General features: G+C 47.9%; 1 protein-coding gene across 2 annotated transcripts in view; it reads left to right on the forward strand.

Moving 5' to 3' along the window:
- Positions 1-10,096: 10,096 nt before the first annotated feature.
- The window catches only part of SEC11C (SEC11 homolog C, signal peptidase complex subunit), a 249,361-nt gene continuing 234,703 nt past the window's right edge, over positions 10,097-24,754 (forward strand). Inside the window, exon 1 of one of the 2 annotated variants that reach the window (XM_069627067.1) lies at positions 10,097-10,181. Coding sequence is in view for 1 of the 2 variants with exons in the window: in XM_069627064.1 (XP_069483165.1) it covers positions 23,798-24,001 (204 nt within the window). In the remaining variant the exon portion in view is untranslated. Of the gene's footprint in view, positions 10,182-23,777; positions 24,002-24,754 lie in introns of those variants that run through there. The other variant, XM_069627064.1, reaches the window with a different exon arrangement.

Raw genomic sequence — 24,754 nt, forward strand, 5'->3', positions numbered from 1 at the left:
TAAGGTTTGTTTAGTACATTAAGCTTCCGCCGTTCAAGCCCACATGTGCCCTGCCCCTTAGGATCCGAGAGGGACTAAATGCTCTTCCAAAACGCAAATCATTTGTTAACATATAGCGGCGCCAGCAAGATAGCAATTAGGTTTTTTACCTTTTAACACACAATTTCACTCTACAGTAGTCACTCTACAGCGGTGGTCTTCAAAGCTTTGTTGACCCAGAGCCCCCCTAAGAAAAAAAGGTACCTGGCTTGGACAACCTATAGACATAGACTCCAAAATGTGTATCGGTTGCGAATGGTTATTGGCCGCTGGTGTAGAATGGTGCACTAAATGGAGGTGTGGGTGCCAAACATCAAATTCTCCCAAAAGCATTGCTTTCAATAACTCTAATTAGATTAGAAGGCAAATATTTGTAAACACAGCATTCAGAATTTTTTGCTGCAGAGGACTTCACTAAAAGCAGTGTTCATATTTATTTCCTACAGTAAAGTTTGACATGTAACAATTTGTTTCTTAAGTACAACACTGTGATTACTATCAATGCAGTCACTTACAAGTTGGACAGTGGCATACTGGAGAACTAGTGTGAAGGGTGGGCCTGTCTTTCAGCAACCAGCCTGTCACTATTGGGTTCGATTTTTGCAATAGCCAACCACAAGTCTTCTTCTAGCTTTCACCGATATTTAGTCTTTAGTACTGAGAATCCAATCTCACAAAAGGTACAAGGTGCTGAAAGGTAACAGTACATTTGGATAATGTTGGAAACTCTGCATTTTGCCAAAATCCACCCAAAGACAATGTTTTGAATTGGCACTCCAGTAGGCTGTCACTTTGAAGCTCCATTGGTTTCTCCTGGGGGTGGTGTATTGGGAGGTGGGCCCCTATGTTTGCTAGGAAAGGCTGAACCACTCAGTCATTGATGCTACAATTGTCCTCTGGAAAGTACTTTGAGACTGGTTCTGAGATGGTTTCCTATTAGTTCAGAAACACATGAAAGATCATACTCTGTCACCTCAAGAGCATCTGCTACTAATGGAAACGCATCGGAATGCAGACATCAATCCTCCTCCTCCAAAGCTCCAGCTTCTTCTTGAATGCTGATATTTTTGTATTCATAGCCAATGATGTTGTTTCTTTTCTGTGTCTTGCAGGGAGAGGTTTAGAAAATTTAGCTTTTCAAAGAGGTCACCATAGTAAGCTAACAGTACAAGCCAGTGTGAATCATAGAGGCTCTGATTTCGTCTGGTCTAAACCCAGGAGAAAGTGTCTTACTGTGTTCCAGAGTTCCCTAAACGCGATTTAAAACCTTTCCCCCTGAAGAGCCACCAGACCTCCATGTGAAACAACAAAGCATCGTGTTCAGCTCCCATTTCTGCACATAATGTGGCAAAGACCGGCTCTTGTGCAGTGCATCCAGTTCTCCAGATAGGATTTTGCAGTGAGAGTATTTTACTCCCAACTTTTAGAATTAGAGAGTAAATCCAATTTCAAGAGAGTAAAAATTATTTTCCTCCTTCATAAGAGAGTAAAAAGTGTCTGACAACTAACCAATGTGTGCATAAAATTTAAACTATTCGAAAACAGATGTGACAAAACAGCTGTATTTCAAAGTGGCTCTAAATAATTTATTGCACTTGTGGAAAACATTTTCCCTACACAAGAACCTTGTAGATGCATACTACCCAATCTCCATGATACTTGCGCACAAACTCTGTTAAGAGTTACTACAGATGCCAGCCAGTTACATCGGATGATTCATAAATAATGTCCCTCACTCTACCAGAATCACTTCTCTGCCTCTCGGTCCTACTGCTGCTGCCTGGCACTACCTGCTTGACAGCCACTCCATGTTTTTACTCCATCTCTCATTCCCTTTGCTACTTTGTTTCCCCGTCTCTCACTTTCTGATGCTCCGCCTTTCACCCGTAAGTTGCTGCGATGCCACATATTGCGGTCTGTTTCTCAGTCACTCTGGATCTCCCATCTCTGCATTCTATTTTTGCTTTTTCCCTCGTATATCTCAATGTATCGGTTAATATAACTCCTATTCCTCTTTCAGGCCATTACTCTGGCTATATCTGTTTTGTAATTTTCTCGGTTGTGGTTGCTACTCGTTTTGATTATCTTTCTTGCACTGTCTCTTATGCTATTTGCCTGCCCTTCTCTAGTCTTGCTTTTCTAATTCTATCTCTCCCGAACGGCTGTAGATCTGTGTTTTATTTTACTGTTTATAAATGTCTCTTTTGCTCTGCTTCTATCCCTCACCCCTATTGTGTGTTTGTCCTATTAACTTTGTTTTCCTGCTCACTTGTTGTCCTATCATGTAGCTTATTGCTCTCTCTTCTTGTTGCTCGAATTCCTGTTTTGGATTGTCTAGTATGTTCCCTGTCCCTTCGCCTCCCCTCCGAGCCACACCTTTGTTCTTCTGTATTGCTAAGTTTCAGAGTTGCTCCTGCTCTCCTGTTTTTCTGTTTGTCTTTTAACGTAGCACCAATAAATATCCAAAAAGCTGGCAATGCATTTTCTATTTAAAAATCTAGTGCAGCTTTACCATTGGGTGCTCCTTTCTAGATGTGTGCAAACCTTTTAGCCATTAGGCTGGGAATGATAGAGTTAGAGGTTTGTCTGACCAGATGCAGCACTTGCTTTAATGTAGATGCTTTACCAATACTGTATGCCATTACAAGTACAACAGCCCATAAAGAGGTGTGCTCTGTGCCATTACAGGTATAACAGCCTTGATGAGGTGTGTATTCTGAGCCATTACAAGCATAGCAGCACTGAAGAGGTGTGTGTTCTGAGACATTACAAGTATAGTGGTCCTCATGGGATGCGTGTGTTCTGCTTCTGAGCCATCACAGGTCTAGCAGCCCTGATGAGGTATGTGTTCTGAGCCATTACACATAGCCGTCCTCATGGGATGTGCTTCTTCTGAGCCATTACAAGTATAGCAGCCCAAATGAGATGTGTCTGTTCTCAGCCATCCCAGGTATAGTAGCCCCAATGAGGTGTGTGTTCTGAGCTGTTACAAGTTCAGCGGCCATGAAGAGTTGCGCGTTTTGAGCCATCACAGGTATAGCAGCCCTGATAAGCTGTGTTCTGAGCAATCACAGGTATAAGCTATTACAAATAGAGCATCCCAGATGAAATGCGTGTTCTGAATCATTGAATATTTAGTATTCCTTTTGATAAGTCAAAAGTTAAGTCAACTGTGTTACTATTGAATGTACCTGCATTTTAAATGCATCTCTCTGATGCAAACTCATTAACTGAACTATAAACAGGATTTTAACTAACAGGTTACGCAATAATCTCTGCAGCAGGGTTATTGACCCACTAAGCTACCTTTCCCAACAGGCTGTTGACACTGAAAGGCACATAGGGTTAGGGCACTGGCAGTTCCATGTGAGGCGTGCCTGCCATAAATGACGTTTAAAAAGCTCTAAGCCTGTTTGGACTATCCTACATTAGTCAGGAAATTCATAATGATGCTTTGAAATGTGCTACACTTTTTGGCAGTGGGACTCAGTAATCGGACATGGTAGAAGCAGACGTTTTGAAAATCTCAACAACGAGTAGAAGGTATTGAAGTATATGACAGCAATGCCATCTTCTTATATTGTCAGAGGTTGGTGGGAAGAGCTCAGATACTGTTCTTGTTCTGTACCTTAGCTCGCTGCAGAAAATGCCAACACGTGTTTGTGCTGAAATTCGGGTACTGTCCAAAAACATAGCAGTACTGCTAAGAAATGTGGGCATGATGCAATCAGCCCTTTTGTAAATATTTGCTATTGTGCGATGACATGCATACGGTATAGCAGCTCAGTTGATAGATTAGGCTTCTTTGCCTGAATATATAGCAGTCCTGTTGAGAAGTACAGGCACAATCTGTGCCACTGAAACTATATACAGCACTGCTTCTACCTGTATCCATTAAACCTGCTTGAGATGGGTGGTCAGAAAGGGAGTTAAAATGCAGACCACATGCCTAGCTATGCAATTGGTGTGCTTCTGTGATGAAAAGAAAACAAATTATTGCTGCTGCAACTGCACTGCCTCTATTAAAGCCAATTAGGCAGAAATGCAGACCTTGTTTAAGACTATTTTCATTTTACACAATACTACCTGTGTCCTTCTGCAAAGTGAAAAGCATGTTCATGATTCAAGATGCTTTAAAAAAACTGTAACCTACAAAATCCATTAAGTTGAATAAAGTAAACACAACACAAATTTCCCATTTACATTACTCAGAAAGTATTATCTTGATAGAATCATTAACAGAGTGTTAAAAAAATTAAACAGACTAGGACTCATCCCAGTTGCTTCTTTCAAGATACTGTGTCGATTACTAAAGTAAAGAGTGGATTTACAAGCTGCTTCTAGCCAGGCTGTCACCAGTGAGCTCCATGATTTATGGGGGTGCTGTCATAAATAGCCTGTGTAAGTGGTACACAAGGAAGATTTCTGTGCGTAAAAAGGCCTCATACGCACCTTATTTGGATGGCTGAGTGCATGGCTGAGTGCATCTTAATAAAATGTGCGATTTTACAACAGAAGTCAACACCCCTGAGAGTCCATTCCCCATATTGCGCACAGGCAAAGCGGGTGTCCACAATATATGTGATCTACTGCCAACACTTTTGCTTTTAACCCAGCTCTAGCACCACACATTGAAACACCATCCATGCAAATATGAACACACCGTAGTTGGCTGTGCCCTGAATTGGTTTACAAAATATTTCTCCAATATTTGTTTTCCAAAGCAGTACCTCACAAAAGCAATCAAATGTGCTTCTTTTGAAATGTCAGTGGCCTCGTCCAGCTGTAGGGCAAATTGAAGTGCGATATCAAAGGACAGGTCAGTGATGCAGCGGAAAATTGTGGTGTCAGACAAAGGGGTACTTTTGCATTTCTCGGCTGCACCGTCACTAAGCATTACCCGGTTGACAGCGAGAATTGTTGGCAGAATGACTCTCTGAGCATCTGTAAAGGGCTTTTTGTTTTTGCCCTGATAATGTGGTAAGAAGCTTTCAAAGCGTTTCCAGGTACCGAGGCCACATTTTTAACAGTGTCCTGCATGCCTTGCAGCTGCCGTACAAACAAATCCTGGCTCTTTGTTGCTAAATCGGCCTGTTTTGTTTCCAAATTCTGCCTTAATTGTGTTGGCTTCAGGCTTGCTAATGTAGCGCCACAAATCACACACTGCAGCTTAACTTGCCCAGCAACTGCGATCCATCTGAATCCAAAGTCCAAATAAGAGACATATTTCCGTGTGTTTGCATTTCTTTTGTCTCTCCTTCTGCTTTTCATTTGAGATTCCTACAATCTTTGGGTACTAGGAAATGAGCCCGTTCTATGTGATATTTCTGCATTTTAAAGTCCGAACACAAAAAAAGACTGATTTTTTTCCGGCCGTTTTTGCATTGGCTTTTATCACAATACTATAATATACTATATAATAAATATCACATACTATAAATATAAATAAATATACTATATAATAAATATCACATACTGCCCCACTTCTTCCCCACCCACTCGTTAATCGTGGGGCGGTTAAGCCCCGAACCTCCAATTTCTTCACCACCCCCAATAAACACACGCACCCTACTCACACACACACAGTCCAAAACTCACCTCTGCCTCCTGCAACAACTCCGCTGGGGCTTACAGCGCCTGCGAGCCATTGCGCGCACAGCAGGGGTTTGACAAGCATGAGTTCGATTTAGAAAGATCGCTCTCTGCGGTTATGGAGCAGTCTTTCTAAAACGACCACCCCCGCCCCCAATCTGTACAATGAAAAAGATCTTTTCACTTAGTACCAACAAATCTTTTTTTGAAGTGTGGTCCTGGACCAGCCCACAGATTTGCCGGCAAAAACCACATCTGGATGCACATTGAACAGGGCCAATATAAACCTTCAGCACTTCTACTCAACCAATGGTACATAGAGAAAAGAAATCCTTACCTGCCTGCGTAATTGGGTGAAGTGCTTCACTGGATTTTTCTTGCTGGGGCACAGGTGGTTAGGCTGACACACCGACGCTTGGAGCGATGCTGCTGCAATGAAAACAAACAGTTAGCCAAGGATACATGAGTCTACCTCAGACTTCAGAATTAAGATTAGATGGGCAGGGCTTAAAACCAGCTCTTGGGTGTTAAGCATCAGCTAGTAAGCAAGACATAACGCTGGGAAACAAGGAGTGAGTAGACAGTGCATGCAACTCCCACATGAGACGTGACCCAAACTGGACATGAGAAAGAACATGTGGGGACTCCCCCCCCACCGTGATGTTCATGGCCCATTGATTTCCGTGGTGTCCCTTTCAGGACAGAAGAAAACAAAAGGGATGAGCAAACACAGCCAGGAAATGCACGAGTGACAGCTGGGGAAAGGAACACTGTATAGATTAGGTCACTGAGCCTTCAGTTTCCCTCTGCAAAGCTGGGGGGCTTGGTAAAGCCTTGTCATGGCTGAGGCAGGCCAGGTCCCGAGATCCAGCCAGCCTGAGCGTCCCATGGACCAGAGGAGGTGACAAGGCAGAGGGGCAGCCAAGGCGCGGGCCTATGTTGTATGATATATGGTTCCCCCATGGCAGATTGCTGGAGCCAAGCAATCTGCCGTGGGGGAGCCGGATATCATACAACACTGGCAATGCTTTCTTCCGTCCCTGCCCGCCTCCTCTTCCCCTGTGGCCCCCCAAGATGGGGGCACCAGCATTGCAGTGATCCAGACCCCCTGCTCGCCTCCTCTCTCCATCCGTTCGCCTTTGTGGGTCCAAAGGGGGAGAGGGAAGCAGAGGGACCGGAAAAGGCCTGAAACACTTGCTCCCCGGCACCCTCTCTAAATGTGGTGTGGGGGGCTGAGCCGAGAAGCAGCATCTTATACCAGGCAAGAAGACAATGGCGGCACCAGCAGGAACACAGCATGGACGCTCCATCCAAATGCAGGAAAGCGCACGCCCAGGCTGCGTTTATTTCCTGTTTTGTGGCCGCATTTATTTCCTGGCCATGTCAAACTGACTGGGCATGGGGGGCCATTGGCTCGCCATGCACAGTTAAGTGAGGCAAACAACAACTATTTTCTCTTTTCTCACCGTCCTGGATCACACGCCCCACAGATTGAAAACCTCTGCCTTCAGTATGGCTATTTTTAAAGTGAAATACTCAATTGTTATCTTGCTGGTAAGACTACATAGGAGTCTGCATTTTCACTGTTTACTAGCAAAAGTATACATGAACAGGCAGGCACCTAGTCAGTAAGACAACGCAGGGAAATAAAGGAATTCCTCCCTATACAGACATACAGCGGAAGAAATGACCTGGGGGGGTTGGGGTGGCGGGTAGAAATCAAGAAAGACATCTTGTGGTACAAACAGACTCTGGCCAGTACAGCTCAAAGCACTGCATGGCAGCACTGAGCGGTAAAGTTAGGCAATAGGCACATACCCTGCAATGTTCAAATCAGAACCCCTCACCTCGTAAAGGCATAAAGAAATCATACCATGGGAACGTCAGCCCCACCCGCTGCTCTTCACCTCTGTTGCCGCTGCGCTCGTCCCCCGCTCTGATGGCGGCACATATATCATCCCAGCGCAGGAGGGCTCGGAGCCCCAAAGGCATCCAAGCGATTGTGAGCCTGTGCAGAAAAAGAAACAAGCATGCGGCTGTGATAAAAATGGGAGACTGTCAGGTTCTGATTCTTTCCCCGACTCCCTCTCCTTACCCAAGTCTTCAATGATGTCTTCAGGGCCTTCGGACCCCTTCTGCCGTCTGATCCTCTGGGTCTCTTTAGACTTTTTACTGTGCAAATAAGGGCGAGCTCCGTTGGAGGCCACCATGTCCTGCAGGGGAACAGGATCAAGGGGGACCCCAAGGAGCAAGCCCCCAAAATGTCCAGGGAAAAAGCCAGTTACAGCAGAAAAAAATCCTGTGGTGTGGTCGCAGAATGGGTGGAACAAAACAGCAACAGAAATGGACGAACCAGCAGTTCTGATTAGGTAAACAGGCTCCATTCCGATAAGAATCCAAATGACCTGAGATTGGATCTTCTTAGTAACTGGTGGACAACCGTGAAGAAAAGAGCAGCTTTGACAGCAGAATGGTTGCTGGAGTAATGTCTGTGGTCCAGAGCTAATGGTAGGAGAAGGACCCGACAAGGCAAGTATAGGGAGGATGCCTGTAACGGGACCATAGGAAATACAGAAAGGAGCAAGATATGAAAAGGTAAGTAAGACAAACTCCAAACAGTGCAGTAATTAGGAACACCAGAACAAGCAGAGGGAAAAGTAGGAACTAGATTGGATACAGAAACGGGAAATCAAAAGATAGACGTGACAACTCGGGGGACAGTGGAAAGCGAGATAAACTAAACAAGAATAACAGCATGAACGGAAAAACGGAAAGTTAGAGAAAGGCAAATAGAAAGCAGAGCAACAGGAAACACAGAGTCAAAGAGGGAGAGAGAGCAAAAAGTAAACAAACACACCGAGCAGCGGAAGAAAGTAAGAAACTAAAAATGAGGGCAGAACAGAAACACAGAAGTATGAAGAAGGATAATGCCGGCAGAAGAAAAATAACAAAGAAGTAAGCAAACAGTCCGAAATAGTTGCTGGTACTCGAAACGCAGTACGAGCTAGCGAGGGTCCAAGAGACGGATACAACGCATTGTGTATCCAGAAGAGGCTGACTTTATTTACATGGCGGCCATCTTGGGTGAACGCTAGACCGCTGAGAACGGTAACAACAGATTATGCAGCCCAATCTCCATCGGTTCCAGTATTTCCAGGGACGGGGCATGACATCGACATGGGGCTTAATTTCTAACTGGCTGATTGCATTGCTGTTTTAACACTGAAAGCCGTGTTGCGCAGATAAAGGTGAAGAAAGATGGCGTAGAATCCTGTTGAAAGCGGAATTTGGCAAAAAAACATCTGCACTGAAATTCCCTTGGCGTGCACTGCACGGCCCCAAATCACTTCTGTTTGGGGGCGGGGGGGTAATAACAGCCAAGAAGACACACAGAGATCCGCTGTTGCTACAACCAAAATCAAAATAGGAAAACAAACCCACCGGCACCCAAATATACCTACTGCTTCTAAACACTTTCAAGATGTATAAGCGCCTTATAAATACCATAGCTCTCAACTCACACACTTTTGGCTGGTATCACCCGCCTTGTAAACAGCTGACTCACCCACCAAGCCGCCGCCCATTTGTTTCAAAGGGCCTCTCACCCGCCTTAAATAAAATAAAGTCGCCTTTGCGACATAATGGTTGAGAGCTATGTAAATACACACACACACACAAAAAAAAAAAGACGTGCCCGTACACGGCATGGAGTGGTCCTTCCTCTGTGAATCTCTTCCTAACCACGTATAGACATCCTACATGTCTGACGACTTAACAGAAATATGTGAAAGATGTCACAACGCTCTAAAGGCATTTTAGAAAGTATCTGCCAACTTTTAAAAAAACGCACCATGCTATCGGGTCTCATATGGACTTTAAATGAACAACCCCCTCCCCAGGGAATGCCAAATCAAACCCCCCTCCCCTGCCACCCTTCCCATGCAGGAGAAAAAATAACTGAACTATTATGCTGGAAATTCGTGCACAAACGCGTCTGTCTGCATAAAACACATCTCCCCATCTGCTGCACATACATAGACCCACCTGCTGCGCATAACAAATCCTACAACCCTCCCCTGTCCTTGGGAACGGAGGAACACACTGCCCCACTCCTTAAAACACATTTCCCACGAGCAAATCACCTTTAAGTAAAACTCACCCCTGATGCACATTACAAATCCCCAAAACACACAGAAATACTCCGTTCCCACGCTCTGAATTAAAGTAACAATCAACATGCGAAACCTTAAACCAAATTCAAGCACCAAATAACATGAAACTTATACGAATAGTGCTGTGTAACGGGGGAATCTCTCTTGCTGAGTCCTGCAACGCCTTGCCTTTCCTCTCGGTCCCGCTTGTGCCATGCTTACTTCCCTTGCCTTCCCGCTCGTGCAAAAAAAGATTACGAAGTGAACGTTCAGAGCACGTGATGCGGAACACGTGATGACGTAGAGGGAGCGTTGTTTTGGTCCCTTTCTCAAATGGGAACTAGCCACTAAACCCTATCGCTTTACGACACGTCATATCCCGATCCCAGGCAGAATTAGGTGAGTGCATGCGATCTCGCTCTTGTAGTGAATTTTATATGCATTTCTTTTAGCATTCCATTAACTAAGACGTTCTCACCCCTTTGTTATATTGTTAAGAGGAGCACTTTTGCAGCCTCTGGAAATACACGTTGAAGCTGTTCTTCGTTGTGTTGTACTTATCACATGTTAAGTACGTGATTTTATAAACATCTGGTTTTGAAATTAGACAGGGCAGCCTGTTGTTGGTATTGTAGACTCAGTGGCTGCCCCGAAGCTCATCTGTATGGTTCAGGCTCTGGAGTGCTCGCAGACACAGTAACTGCTGTGCAGCTACTATAATAATGATGTGTTATTTATATAGCCTTAATCCAAAGAGACCCTGCTTTGGTGTAAGTGACTACATATATATTAATATGGCCCTTTCCTTGAACTGGGCAACTGCCCAGGCATGCCCCAGGGGGTGAAATTGCCCTGGTCCCTTGAGGGCAGAATTTCCCAGGGTGTCGGGCGCGATTGCCACGGGGAGAGTAGCCGCAGCACTGACTGGTATTCACATAGTACTTGCATAGCGTTACAGAAGTCAGATGCTCTCTGAACTTTCGCGCCACTTCGGGTGGGGGCATTATAGGGCGCCTTTCCTGGTGGCCACCCGCCTTTGTAATCAAGCCGGAACAACGCACCACAGAGGAAAAAAGACGGCTGCCTTTGAGCGATCCCGGCTTCCCGCTCCGACATTCCAATTGCTTTCCTCCTGGACCCGTGCGCAAAGAAAGAAGACTGCATTGCCTCCCTGACTCGCTTGTGTGCAGAATTACTCAGAAAAAAGATAGGTACAACCCAATGCTTCTGTTGACATTTTAGAGTCAGTGGTCTTCAAACTCTTTTGGTCTGGGCTCCCCATGAGCAAAATTTGAGCAGGCCGGGCACACTCCCCCAGAAATGCCAAATGGACAGAATGTACAAATGGCTATGAACTATTGTGTCCTGTCATCGCACCCTACTCCCAGTATAGTGAGTGGGCTCCCCCACCTGCTCCCATCACAGACACTGGGCTCCCTCATCCCTCTCCTCTCAAAGTAATTGGCAGGTCAGCCCAGAATCGTCCCCAAATCATCAGGGACAAACGTGCAATCTCTTGAACTGATCAGCAAGTCATCCTAAAAACATCAGGAACAGTGAGTTTTTCTAAAATAGGGATGATAGCATATTCGTTGTCATCCTAAACTCATTCCCAACTCATCACCCACCGTTCTGAGATATTTGCTGATGACTTTCACAGAGTGATGATGTCTGATGATGTGGGAATGACTTCTAGTGTAGTTCCATGATCATCTGATGACCCCAGGATGGTCTCTAAATTCATCCTTTTAGATCAGGGACCATTGCCCCCCTCATGGGTGTCCAGACCTTAGTTTGCCTGAAGACCGAAAATGAGCGAGGTGAAGGCTGGAAAAGGTGGTTTTGTGATGGCATGAATACATGTCAGTCATGTAAACTGTACCATAGTTCTGCAAAGGAAGGAAGCAGGTATGTCCTAAAGTATTAAGGTAATTTGGTTGCTTTTCCAAGGCAGATTTGGAGAACGTTAAGTCAGCATGTAATGTAGGATGCATGAGGTGCTAGAATGTTGCCTAGTCTAGTCATACTGTGAAAATCACCAAATAAACTTTACATGTCCGTTTCACAAGTAGTAGATATTCTATGATGGCCGAAGGAAGGGAACTAATATTGGGTTGAGGAAACGATCAGGTGGATTAGAAAATAGTGATAACCCCAATTATGCAGTAGTGCATATGTGAATTGTTATAATATATTGTTATCTTGATGTACATATTTCATCTGTGTAGTTCAATATATTAATTACATGTCCAAAATCGGCAAAGGTAGATCTAGGGACACAACCTCCTAGAGAATAACTTTAAGTACTAGGTACCTATAGATAACAATTGTGGATCTCTCATAAGGGAATACATTTAAAAAAAAGTCCTACCTTTTAGGTGTGCATCGCTCTTTGTATCAATCTTTGGCTGTGCTGCTTTTGATGCAGAAGAGAAAAGGTAAATTGCCACCGTACATGAGCGTTGCATGCCCTCTCTCACGACTTTCTGTTGGACCTGTGAGTATCTGGCCAGGGATTTATTCCCAAAACATGTATTAAAATTCCTTGCTTGGGGCTCCATTTGCAGCCTTGTGTGCAAGAGCTGCCGGTGTCCAATCGTGACCCTTGCAACACATAGCCGTCATTCAAAGGGCACATTTACAGGGTAATTCATAGATTTCAGTGCAGAGGCAGCGCATGCGAGCAGCGCAGAGAGCTAGCGTGCGTCAGCCGTGTGCGCTTAACAGCATTCTGGCGCACCGCGTATTCATGGAATATCCAAGCCATTTTGAGCGCTGGCGCAGAGAACTTCCCGCAGCGCCAGTTACACCCCCAAGAACGCCCCTTGCGCAAGGATAAGGCATTGAAATTCCCAATGCAGCGCAAAGGGCCGCGCTAAACCTGCTCCAGTTTACAGGGCTGGGACAGTGCATTTGGGGGTTGTGCAGGGAGATTCACACGCGATAGGCCTTGGGGAGCGGGGTACATGTATTTCGGGGGTGCGCGTAAATTATCACATGTGATAGGCCTTGGCCGAGCGGAGTATGTGTATTTCGGGGTGCGCATGGAGAATCACATGCAATAGGTCTTGGGGATCGGGGTATGTGTATTTTGGGGGTGCGCATGGAGAATCACATGCGATAGGCCTTGGGGAGCAGGGTACGTGTATTCTGAGGGTGCACGGGGAGTATCACACGCGTTAGGCCTTGGGGAGCAGGGTACATGTATTTAGGGGGTGCGTGTGGAGAATCACATGCGATAGACCTTGTACAAGCGGGGTACGTGTATTTCGGGGGTGCGCGTGGAGAATCACACGTGATAGGCCTTGGGGAGTGGGGTACGTGTATACTGAGAGGGGCGCAGGAGTAGCACACGCGATAGGCCTTGTGGAGCGGGGTACGTGTATTTCGGGGGTACGCGTGGAGAATCACACGCAATAGACCTTGGGGAGCGGGGTACATGTATTCTGAGGGGTGCGCAGGGAGTATCACACGTGATAGGCCTTGTGCGAGTGGGGTACGTGTATTACGGGGGTGCACGTGGAGAATCGAGCACGAAAGGCCTTGGGGAGCGGGGTACGTGTATTTCGGGGGTGCGCGTGGAGAATCACACGTGATAGCCTTGTGCGAGCAGGGTACGTGTATTCGGAGGGGTGCGCGTAGAGAATCACACGCGATAGGCCTTGGGGAGCAGGATTCGTGTATTTCGGGGGTGCGCGTGGAGAATCACACGCGATAGGCCTTGGGGAGCGGGGTACGTGTATTTCGGGGGTGCACATGGAGAATCACACGCAATAGGCCTTGTGTGAGCGGGGTACGTGTATTTCGTGGGCTGCGCGAGGAGTTTAGCACGTGTTTTTGCTGTCACGGGAGGGGTACGTGTATTCCTGGTGTGCCCCAACGTGAATTGGCAATGTGTGTCCTCCCAGGTGTGCCCTCTCCCCCACTCCCCAGGCCCTGCAGGCAGCCCACAACACAGGGGATTACCCTGCACCCCTGGCCATGCCCCGCAGGCAGCCCATCCACCCTGGCCATACCCCCCAGCCAGCCCACATGTCACCATGCACCCTCACCCACCCAGCAGTGACAGGCGCATGCCATCAGGCCCCGACTCATGTCCCCCCACCCACTCACCCACCCAGCAGTGACAGGCACCTGCCAGCAGGCCCCGACTCATGTACCCCACCCACCCACTCACCCACCCAGCAGTGACAGGCACCTGCCAGCAGGCCCTGACTCATGTCCCCCACCCACTCACTCACCCAGCAGTGACAGGCACCTGCAAGCAGGCTCCGACTCATGTCCCCCCACCCACTCACCCACCCAGCAGTGACGGGCACCTGCCAGCAGGCCCCGACTCATGTCCCGCCACCCAATCACCCACCCAGCAGTGACAGGCACCTGCCAGCAGGCCCCGACTCATATCCCCCCACATGTCTTGACGATCCACAATCATGGGCCTTATGGCCACCCAAATGACACCCCACTCCACCCCAGTCCAAACACACAACCAGGTATTACATCCAGCCCACAATGAAATCCCCATGACATGACACATCCCAAATGGAAAATATGCACATGAACACATTTCCACACAATGGGTCCATGTGATTGAGAAAACCAAAGAGAGAATACCAGACATTGAAGTAGGAAATAAAAATGTATTGAACCCAAAAGCAAGGGAATTAAATGAAACACAAAAAAATGGAAATAAATAATGAAAAACTGCAGGTCCAAAATATAAACCAAAAATGCATGAAAGCAAAATCCAAATCAATCCAAAAGCACGTGTCCAAAGTGTCAGTCCGGCAAAACAAATCCAAAGTGCAAAAACAAGAAAAAACCATTGATCCATGGAAAAAAAGAAATAAGAAGCCAAATCCATTGTCTAACTATTTACAAAGTACAAATCCAGGGTCCATGTGCCCAATCTTTTAAATGAAACCTATAAAAAAAAAACTACCCAATGAAGAACTATATACAAAAACGTGGGGAATTGTCCAAGCATCCCAAAATAAAGAAAAACAGAAAGGAAACCTAACAATATACAATGGCGGCGGGCAAGTCCTACGGCTCACTCTGTGATGTCCCAGGCCAGGGCATCATCGAACTCCATGTCGATGTCCCGGAGGCGGGCCTCTGCCCTGGCCCCGAGGTCTCACAGGGATGTAGTCATGGCCTGTTCCTACTCCATGCGAGTTGCCTCTAGGCACTCAGCCCGCCTCAACGCCCGGTGCATGGAGAATTCTGCCCTGACCATGGTGAGCCACGCCTCTTCTGCCCGCTGCCGCTCCGCATCTATCCGCTGGCCCAACCGCTGCCACACGGAAGACACTCCCATTCCAGGGTCCTCCTGCCCTCCGGCCGATCCTGCCCCTCTGATGTTGATGGCTGCGAGCCATCATCACTCCCACCTTGAGCCTGCTGCTTCTGTCCATGTGCCCTGCCCGATGATGCCGGCACATCCTCCACCTGCTGGTCTCCAGTTTGTGGGATGTCCACCCCTGCTGGACCTCCGACTCCCGACTTTGGTAGGGATGGGAGCTCCACCAAGCTGGCTGTGTTGGTCGGGCCAGGACCACAGGGGGCCCTGGTGGAATCTGGGCAGGAAGACAGCAGGGAGAATGACTGGCGCATAGTCTCCACAGAGGAGGAGAGTGCCGCCAGAGTGCTCGACACATGTAGGAACCCTCCGACCAGGGCCCCTCCCAACTGTGCCACGTTGCCACGCAGCTCTTTGTGATGGCGTGCGTGGTCCCCCCAGGAAGCACGCACGTCATCACGAATGACACGCGTGCGCAACGCAACACCAATCAGGACGGAAGCCATACGGTCAGGGGTCTCCTCGTCTGCAGGTAGTGGAGTGCCAGATGACGTGGGCCTCCCCCCTACCTGCGGACGGGCCTGGGACAGGGCATCCCTGCTGGTGCATGGTGGTGCAGTCACAGGGTCAGGGACAGTGACATGCACAGGCCCCTCTGCGGCGACATGTGCTGCCTCCTGTCCCTGGACTGCACCACTTGCACAAGTGGTACTACCCCCACCAGGCACCATATGCGGCTCAGTAGCAGCCTCCTCCTCTGGTTGACCACCAACCTGGATGGCTCCGCACCGTCTTCCGCCATTGCAAGCCCCTGTGGGGGCTCACCCGGCCCTTCCGCTGCAGCCGTAGTGGCAGACGCGGCACCAGTCCCCTCGCTCCCGGATGATGGCAATTCCTGGGAGGGTGGCTAGGCCTTGCGTCGCCGCCCGGTGGAGGCATCCCCGCCGCTTTGCTCCACAGCTCCGTCTCGCCCTCTTCTTCACTCAATGCTGCGTAGAGGGAGACATACAACACAAGCATCAGGGTACTGTACAATAGTCCCCTAGACAGGAAGCAATAGAACATGAGTGGCACTGTCAAACGTCACTTCCATCCTGTCCCTCCACAACACATTGGTCAATGCAGGCAACACACATGCAGAAACAGGCACGTCGCATGCAATCAACATCAGCATCCATGTACAAGGACCTCTATTGGCATAAATGTTGGCTTCAAACTCACATGCATCATGGCTCATACTGATCCCATGCACACACATCACCGGAGGGTCATGCGTGAGGGTTCGTACACCACAGACACAGTGGATACAAGGATGACTAGACTGCATAAGTGAATCAACACATCGTCACGGACATGTGCCATGCATCCATGACGTTTCAAAGTCACACAAACGCTACTCAGACACACAGACATGCACACCATACATGTCCATGACCGCAGCACCCATCTCTCACACCCTATCCATGTCCAAGAATAGAGACAGGCATGCATTCATGTGTGCATTCCGCATGCTGCTCCCCATGTTGCATTGGAAGACATCCACCATCCATGTGATTCACGCATGACTAGTCTCACATGCAGCACCATGATGTCCCTGCACACACACATCCATACATGGCCTATATCACACATACAGGCAATTAGCTGACTACCAGCACACTGCAACATGCCCTGTTTCACACAGCAATGCATGGCCACTTACCGCTCAACTCCAGACGGGTCTGCCTCTGAAGGATCTGGACATGGAGCGCTGGGCTTATGCGTTCCAGGACACTCATCTGGATGTTGGTCAGGCTGACCCGGCACCCCTCTGCATCCTCTGCCTTCAAGAGGCGCCGGGCCTTGTTGAGGGTCCTGGACCTGAAGTCCTCCCAGCGCTTCCGGACGTGTTTGATGTCGTGGGTTGCCACCCCCTCTGCGTTGATGGCAACCACTATGTCCTCCCAGATCCTGTCCTTCCTTGTTGGCACGCGTTGGTGTGAAGAGGGCATCATAATGCCCCAGAACTTGCGCCACCACGGTACCAACTTCCTTATCGGTGAAGCTGGTAGCCCTCTGCCTCTCTGGCTGGGGGTGGCCAGTGGTCTCGGATGGTGTTTGCCCCGTCATGGCGACCACCGAGGCAGGTGTGGGTGGGCAACTGGGTCCTGGGGCTGGGCTGTGGAGCAATGGTATCCAGTCGGGAGCCTTCTGTTTCTGTACATAAAAAGGGGTTTGCCCCGAATGTGGTACAGCTAGTGAGGGGGTCTCAAACCTTTGCACAAAAAAATACACAGGCTGTAAAGGAGTACATTTGAAAAAAGCTACTGATTTTAGTTAGTTTGGTATCCAACAAATGTATATCCAAACTTGAAACTACCCAGACTGTCCACGAGAGACACAAAGCAATGCAAAATCACATCACACACAACTTATTGAGAAAAATATATATGTTACCATTTTTTATTATTTGGCAAAAGTGAATGCATATACCAAATACACAAACTCCTATGCTTTTAACAAGAATGTAATAGAAGTAATTTTTTGCAACAGATGCAAGAAGACAAGAAAGATCAGCTTTTCTGGTAAATATCCAAGTTTGCCATGCAAAAATATGCAAGAAATGTTGTGCTTAGAACAAATACTTAAGTATGCCTGGAACAAGTGCATAAAAACAACCAAGTGCAACTTCTTGGTAGTGCAAATCTGCCAATTGTGCAGAAATAATGTAAATACATAATACAGGTCTGCCTACGTAAACATAGTACTTTGTTTTAGTGCAATATTCAGGGTCTCAAACACAAATGATGTCTTAAGACAATGAATATGTACATAGAATAATACACAGAAATGACATTGTGACTTGCTATGTGTCTCTCATACACATGACCTGGGTTTATCAAGTGTTAGGGCCCTAACTGCTCAGGCCAAACAATTATAAATTTGATCAGACTACTGATTGAAGTCTACCTAAGAGGGGAACCTTACCCAAAATGAATGTGGGTGGAATTCATCAAAGGCAGAATTTCTAGACGCAAAGCCCAACTTCAGGGTGGAGCTTGATGCAGCAAGGATTGAGGTGAATCATCACTAAAAATCAAATAATATAAGAATAAAATAAGAATTAGCTCAAATGAGTGTTTGAAGCTTGCAGAATCTACCATGAGAAGCATTGGAGGTAGAAAAAAGATGAGAAAAGAAAAAAGGATATACCTGAATAAAAAGGTATGTTGGATTCTCACGTCGTGACAACTGTCGTGAATAAATCAAAGATTGACAACTCCTGAGTAAAGGGAGAGGAACTATCACGAATGGCTGGCAAATGAATGTCCAATAAAGGGACGTTGATCGGTAATGAATACCTGATCTGTACAAAAAAGGAAGGGAAGAGAGTAGGCAAAACAGAGAATGATTTCTATGGGTGGCTGAACTTGTCAGAGACCGTAACAAATTGGAGAGCATCTGTGTAAAAGAGCTCATGAAAATAATGCATGATGCTCAAACGTGCATGAGTTTAAAAGAAAAAGAAGAGGTGAATTACTACGCCCGTTGAAATGCTGAAAGTGAAATGCTATCGTGAAGAAAAAGCATCACAGACACAGAAACTTACCGTCAATTCGGACGGGCGAAGGCATATGTAGCCGAAACCGATGTTGTCACAAGAAGTGCCTGCATGCGTCTGGCAGAAGGGCCTCGGCTGCGAGCATAGCTTATGTTGCAGCTGGCAGCGTGATGACGCCTCTAAGGAAAGATGACGCGTCGCGTATGGGAAGACTTGCATTGACGAGGTTGTGTCAGACTGACGCCCCACCTTAGCGATTGGCTTGTAATATGCAGCCAATCACAAGTGGTTTAAGTGCAAAACACCTAGTAGGGCAAACAAAGCCCTGGGAAGTGGGACCGAACGTGGAGTATCAAAGTGTATGAAGCACAAAGAATGAAGCATAGCTTGTGTTGGAGCTGGCAGCGTAATGACGCTGCAAAAGAAAGGTAACACGTCGCATATGGATAGCCTCGCTTTGATGAGGTCGTGTCAGACTGACACACCTCCGTAGCGATTGGCTTGCATTGTGCAGCCAATCACAAGTGGTTGAAGTGCAACATACCTTGTAGGGCAAACAGAGCCCATGGAAGCGGAATCGGACGAGGAGTCTCAGAGTGTTCGAAGCACGTAAGGCGGCCGAACACTGCAAGAAAATGAGGCGAAAGAGTATGCTTCGTGAGTACCAATCTGCCTGGTATTTTATGCATCAAAATAAATGCGATCTGCCTAATGTGTGGTAAACCCGCTCAACTAAAATGTAGAAGAGCACCTCGAAGATTAAATAAACTGCTTGTCCTAAAATGAATGAGAAAAAGCTTCAAACGGTGTTAGAATTGCTTGGAAACTCTGTGTTGGAACCGAAAAGAATGCTATTGAAAGTGGGACACTGTAGCCCGTACTAAGCAGGTTCAAGTGTCAGATGCTGGGTTGTCAAAAAAAGGGTGTATGGCCGCATTATAAGGGTGGGATAAATTCCTCATTTAGACCATGCACATGAGAGCCCAATCGCAAAATCCACCTTCCCTCCCTATCCAACAAACTTTTATGTATGTTAGTGGAATTTTTGACTGTTTCCAATACCCACCACAATACATCATTGGGTGAGTGATTGGCAGTCATGTAGTGATTGACCAGGGGTGCCGTGATCATTTTACATCGTATTCGTGATCGATGTTCCGCAATCCTGATGTGCACTGCTCTGCTGGTTTGGCCAACATACCGTAATCCGCACGGACATTGAATACAGTAGACCACGTTTTTGGTTTTACAATTTGTCAGGTTAGGAAAAGTCCATAACCGATCATTTATTTTGAAATCTTTCATTTTTCTTGTAAAAGGGCAGACGCTGCATGAGCCACATGGGTAATGGCCCTTGACTGAACGCAGGTCCCATAGACGAGTTTTTGGGGGATTCTTGCTGAAGCTGGAATGTATCAATTTGTCTCGAATATTGGGAGCCCTTTTAAAAGCAAACCAGGGTAAAGGTTCCTCCGGAAGGTCCAGTCTAATGATGTCCCAATGTTTTAGGATGAGTTTCTTGATTTGAAAAGCTAAAGTACCGTGTGTCAGAACACAGGTCATGTTGTTGCTCTCCGTTTGTGGTGTTTTAGTGGTAAGTAAGAGAGCACGATCTGTCCATCTTGCCAGTTTCCTAGATCTTTTAATCAGGGTTTTAAGATAGCCTCTCTCTCGGAGTCTAGTGTCAAGTTGATCCACTTGTTGGTTAAAATCATGGATATCGGTACAGTTCCTTCTTACACGAAGATACTGTCCGTACGGGATGTTGTCCTTGAGGTGCTGAGGGTGATCACTTGTGTAGTGTAATAATGTATTTCTGGCACTGGATTTCCTTTGTAGGCTGCATGTAAGCTGGCCGTCTTGATGCCCAATGATTAGGTCAAGAAAAATAACTTGGTTGGTGGAATGTTCAAGTGTAAAGTTAATGTTGGCATCAATCTGGTTGAGCCAGAAGAGTTCAACTTCTGGTCCTTCCCAAATAAAAATGATGTCGTCTATGTAACGCTTCCAATGTAGGATTGATTTTTGGAAGGGATTGGATTCACAAAGGATATGTTCAGTTTCAAATTTCACCATGAAGAGAATAGCCAAACTAGGTGCGAAAGCCGCACCCATAGCAGTGCCTTTTATCAGTAGGAGAAAATTCCCATTAAACTCAAAATAGTTTTTGCATAGTGCTATTTCCATCAATTCTAAAATAAAATTGATTGGCACTCTTTGTTGGGTATTGGATTCTGTCAGTAGTTCCAGCATGCATTCTAATGCTTGTGCCTGGGGAATGCTAGTGTATAAAGAGGTAATGTCCATTGTGACTAAAATATGTTTGCTCGGATCGAATTCAAGGTGTTCAAAAATTTGAATGGTGTTCATAGTATCGCGTAGGTAGGTACTTGTTTTGGTGCTCAATGGTTTGAGAAATGTCTCAATAAATTTGCATAGTGGTTCAAGTGGGGTCCCACAGCCTGAAACTATGGGACGTCCTGGTGGGTTTATTGTGTTTTTGTGTATCTTAGGAAGTGCATAAAGGGTGGGAGTCTTCTGTTCCAGCAGGGGTCGACACAGCAATTGGACCCCTGCAGATGGCTGACGTACAGGCACCAAATGGCAGGGCACGTGGGCAGCATGCAGGCAGGCAGCAGCAGATGGCAGGTGGGAGCATGCTCGGGGCTCTGGGGGGCAGGAAAATGGCCTTTTGGGCAGGAGTGTGGTCTTCTGTGTGTTGTTGCGTGGCCAGCTTGATACGGAGTGTTTAGGCATGTGAAAAAAGTGGCTGCAGAGGGGGAAGAGGCAGGGGTGCGCCACTTCGGTACGATGTTGTGCCATGTGTTGGTGCAGTCATGCCACCACCCCCTGTGGTTCCGGGAGATGCAGCTTCTGCATCTGGCACTGGCGCCCATGTGACCAGGCAGTCCGTTTTATCGACTGCCATGGGCCCAAGGGTAGTGGTAGCTGCAGGTGCAGCTGTGGACACCACTACCCAGGCTCAGGGTCTGCCAGCGCAGCCTGCGTTGGCACTTGAAGAGTCCATGGAAGATTTCCAGCCGGTCTGGAGGAACACCTTAGGTGCAAGCAGGTCTGCCGTGACCGAGATACGTGTCCCTGGGGCAGTAATGCCATGTGCTGCCCCGACCAGCCGGGTGTTGGCAAGTGCAGGGGAAGATGCAGCCAAGAACACACCGGTTGTGTGTCTACCAACCAGGATGTTGCTGCGCAGGGTACATTCCAGGGCCCCCAGCAGCCACTGACGCAAGTCAGGGCTTCACTCCATGTTACACCTGCTACTCCCTCGGCACATTCCACCAGCGCCTCTGCCCATACTATTCAGGGTGGCATTTGCCAGGCAGAGTCCGGTCCAGCGTCCAAGAGGAGGAAGTTTGCACCTGCAGCACAGGCTGGGACCCCATACACAGCCACGACCTCCTGCACGTCGAGGAAGAAGCCTTTCTGTGCGCAGGAACTGGACTTCCTCGTGGACTACGTGCGGGACCACAACCGTGAGCTAGTGGGGCCTAATTGTCAAACTACGGCTGCCCATCGTGATACCCACTGGAAGCAAGTTGCGGAACATGTGAGTGTCTTTGGCCATGAGGTGCGTACGGCGCAAGAGTGCAAAAAGCGTTGGAATGACCTCAAACGCAGCGCTAAGGCAAAGCGTGCCTCAAATTACAACATGACTCTGGTGACTGGACGTGGGCTGGCACCTGAGGAGGAAGATCTCACTCTGCACGAGTCACTCACTGTGGAGTTCATACTACCTGAATTGGTCGAAGGAGTGGGAGAGATGCAGGACTTTGATGCCCAGTCCAATGAGTGTTCATGCGTGTTTGTCGAGGCCATGTGTGTTTTACTTGTGTGATGTGTTGTGCATGACTGCCACTACATGTCATGTGCACATGGTTCAGATGTGCAAGTAATGCAATGCTTCACTGATGCATGGCTCCTCTGCAGGATGGTGGACATGTGGAGCAGACGGGGACTGTCCTCATCACCACACTTGCACCCTACTCACATGCTGGTCACCTCGATGCCCCTCCGGTCCATGTACCAGCTCACTGACCCTTCTGCATGTAGCCTGTGGTGTCCTTCCTCTCTGCACTGGGACTATGTCATAGTATGACTGACGTGCATGTGTCCTCTGCTTGCATGTGGGTACTCCACGTAGGCATGCTCACTTGCCCCTCCACCCCCTGTGCACCCCAATTTCACCTTTGCACTGGTGTGCATAATTTTGCCGTAATGCAATGGCCTGTTCATGCCTCCTGTGTACATGCTAACTTCCACCAGCCAACCTGACGGACACATGCAGTGAGGTACATCCTTTGTCCTTGATGCAGGGTGTCTCACTTGGACTGTTAAGATGGCAGATGCTCCGCAGGGACATGAGTTCCCATTCATGCTCCATGTGCATTCCATGCATGCCCCTATGTGTCCTTGAGTGGATGATCTTTGTAGTACATGTCCAGGGTGACCTACATTTCATGGCATTTCATCAGCCTTCCCATCCCCACTGTGGCTCAGACCTGCGTCCCACACATGTTTAGGGTGTGGCAGTCGGTGGCTCACAGGCCTCACCCTGCTTCTGGCCCACTGACTCTGTCCAGCTGGTGTAGTGTCTTCTGCACACATGGCTGTACTACTGAGGGTTGAACATGTGTCCTGCTTACTGTCCCATCATCATCTGCTGTGTTGACAGTTGACTCAGCTGATGCAATTGATGCTAGTCAACACTGTCTGCCAATACATAGGTCTCTGGTCATCCTTTTGATACCATACAAGGCATCCCTGCATTTCCACTTAGAGGGAGGGGTGGTGTGCTTGTAGCCATGCAACCCATTGCATGCACATTGCACGTGATGCCTGAACTTGACCTTGCACTGCCTTCACGTTTTCTATACACATCATGAAGTACTTGTACATGTAGATGGTGAGTAACGTGCACATGTTTCATCTACTCACTTCTGAGCCATATAACGGCCTTCTACTTGCCTAATCACTGAAGCAATGTCAAGTTCACCTGGCATGCATGGCAGGTTCTCTTTTGTGTGTGACATGTCTGCTTCATGTGTCGGCTGTCTGTGTAATGTCTATGTGTGTGTGTGTTGTGTGCTTCTAACATGTGTAGTAATTTTTTTTCTCTCTACTTTTCAGATGATGACGCAATGGAGCCAGAGGATGATGACGCAATGGAGCCAGAGGATGGTGTTGTCATGCCAGGCACAGGGTTGTTATCACTACAGCAACGGTCGTGGGGTGGTAGACCACGAAAACACACATGTGCTACAGACCATCTTGTCTTTGGCTGGCAATGAGTCCAGCCCAGATGACCACTCTGACGTCCATGTTGAGTTGGATGTGCATCAGGTCCATACGTCAGAGGTGAGTGATTCTGATGTGGACACTCCTCTGTCCGCGACACCTGCACTGAGGGGTCAGACAGTGGTGGGACCTCCGCCTGTGGTGGATCGGGACGCAGGGTCACCCTCCACACCAGTCGCTGATGGGCCTGGGCCATCACGTTGACAGGGGCATATAGTCGTGCAGCCGTGGGCAGTACCAACCCAACGAGGACGGCTGGTCCTTGGGTCCCGCAGGTTTCAAGCCCAGCAACGCGGTGGCCGCGCGCCACCGAGGTATGCTGAGTGGGAGCAAGACATGACTGCCAATTCAGAACGCCAGGGGGAAGCAATGGAAAACATCGCTGTGAGCATGGAGCGTGAGGCCCAATCCATGCTCCCCCCTGCTAGGCAGGTGCTTCTCCAGCAGCGGGTGGCACAGTCCACAGCCCGCTCTCTCAGGCTGGGCATGGCCGCCTCAGACAGGGCATGCCAGGCTGAAATGTCTTTTTGTCAAGCAATTGCTGCTCACACAGAGGCACACATGGAGGCCCTGAGGGCTGAGTATGAGTCCCTCAGATCCACTCTGTGTGTCCTCTTGATGTCCCTGAGGGCGCGGTCAGAGGAGAGGTTTGAGCAGCTTGAGTTTACCATCTCGGCTGAGCTACGTGCTTGCCACACGGAACCAGGCTCACCCGTCCGGCAGACTTGCTGCCGACGAGGTGCAAGCTGCAGCGGCTTCTGTGCCACGTCCTCCCTTTCAGGATGAGCAAGACTCGGACGACGAGGTATCTCC

Source organism: Ambystoma mexicanum, chromosome 6p (genome assembly GCF_040938575.1).
Source record: "Ambystoma mexicanum isolate Mex_15411 chromosome 6p, UKY_AmexF1_1, whole genome shotgun sequence".
In the NCBI taxonomy this organism is placed as follows: Eukaryota; Metazoa; Chordata; class Amphibia; order Caudata; family Ambystomatidae; genus Ambystoma; species Ambystoma mexicanum.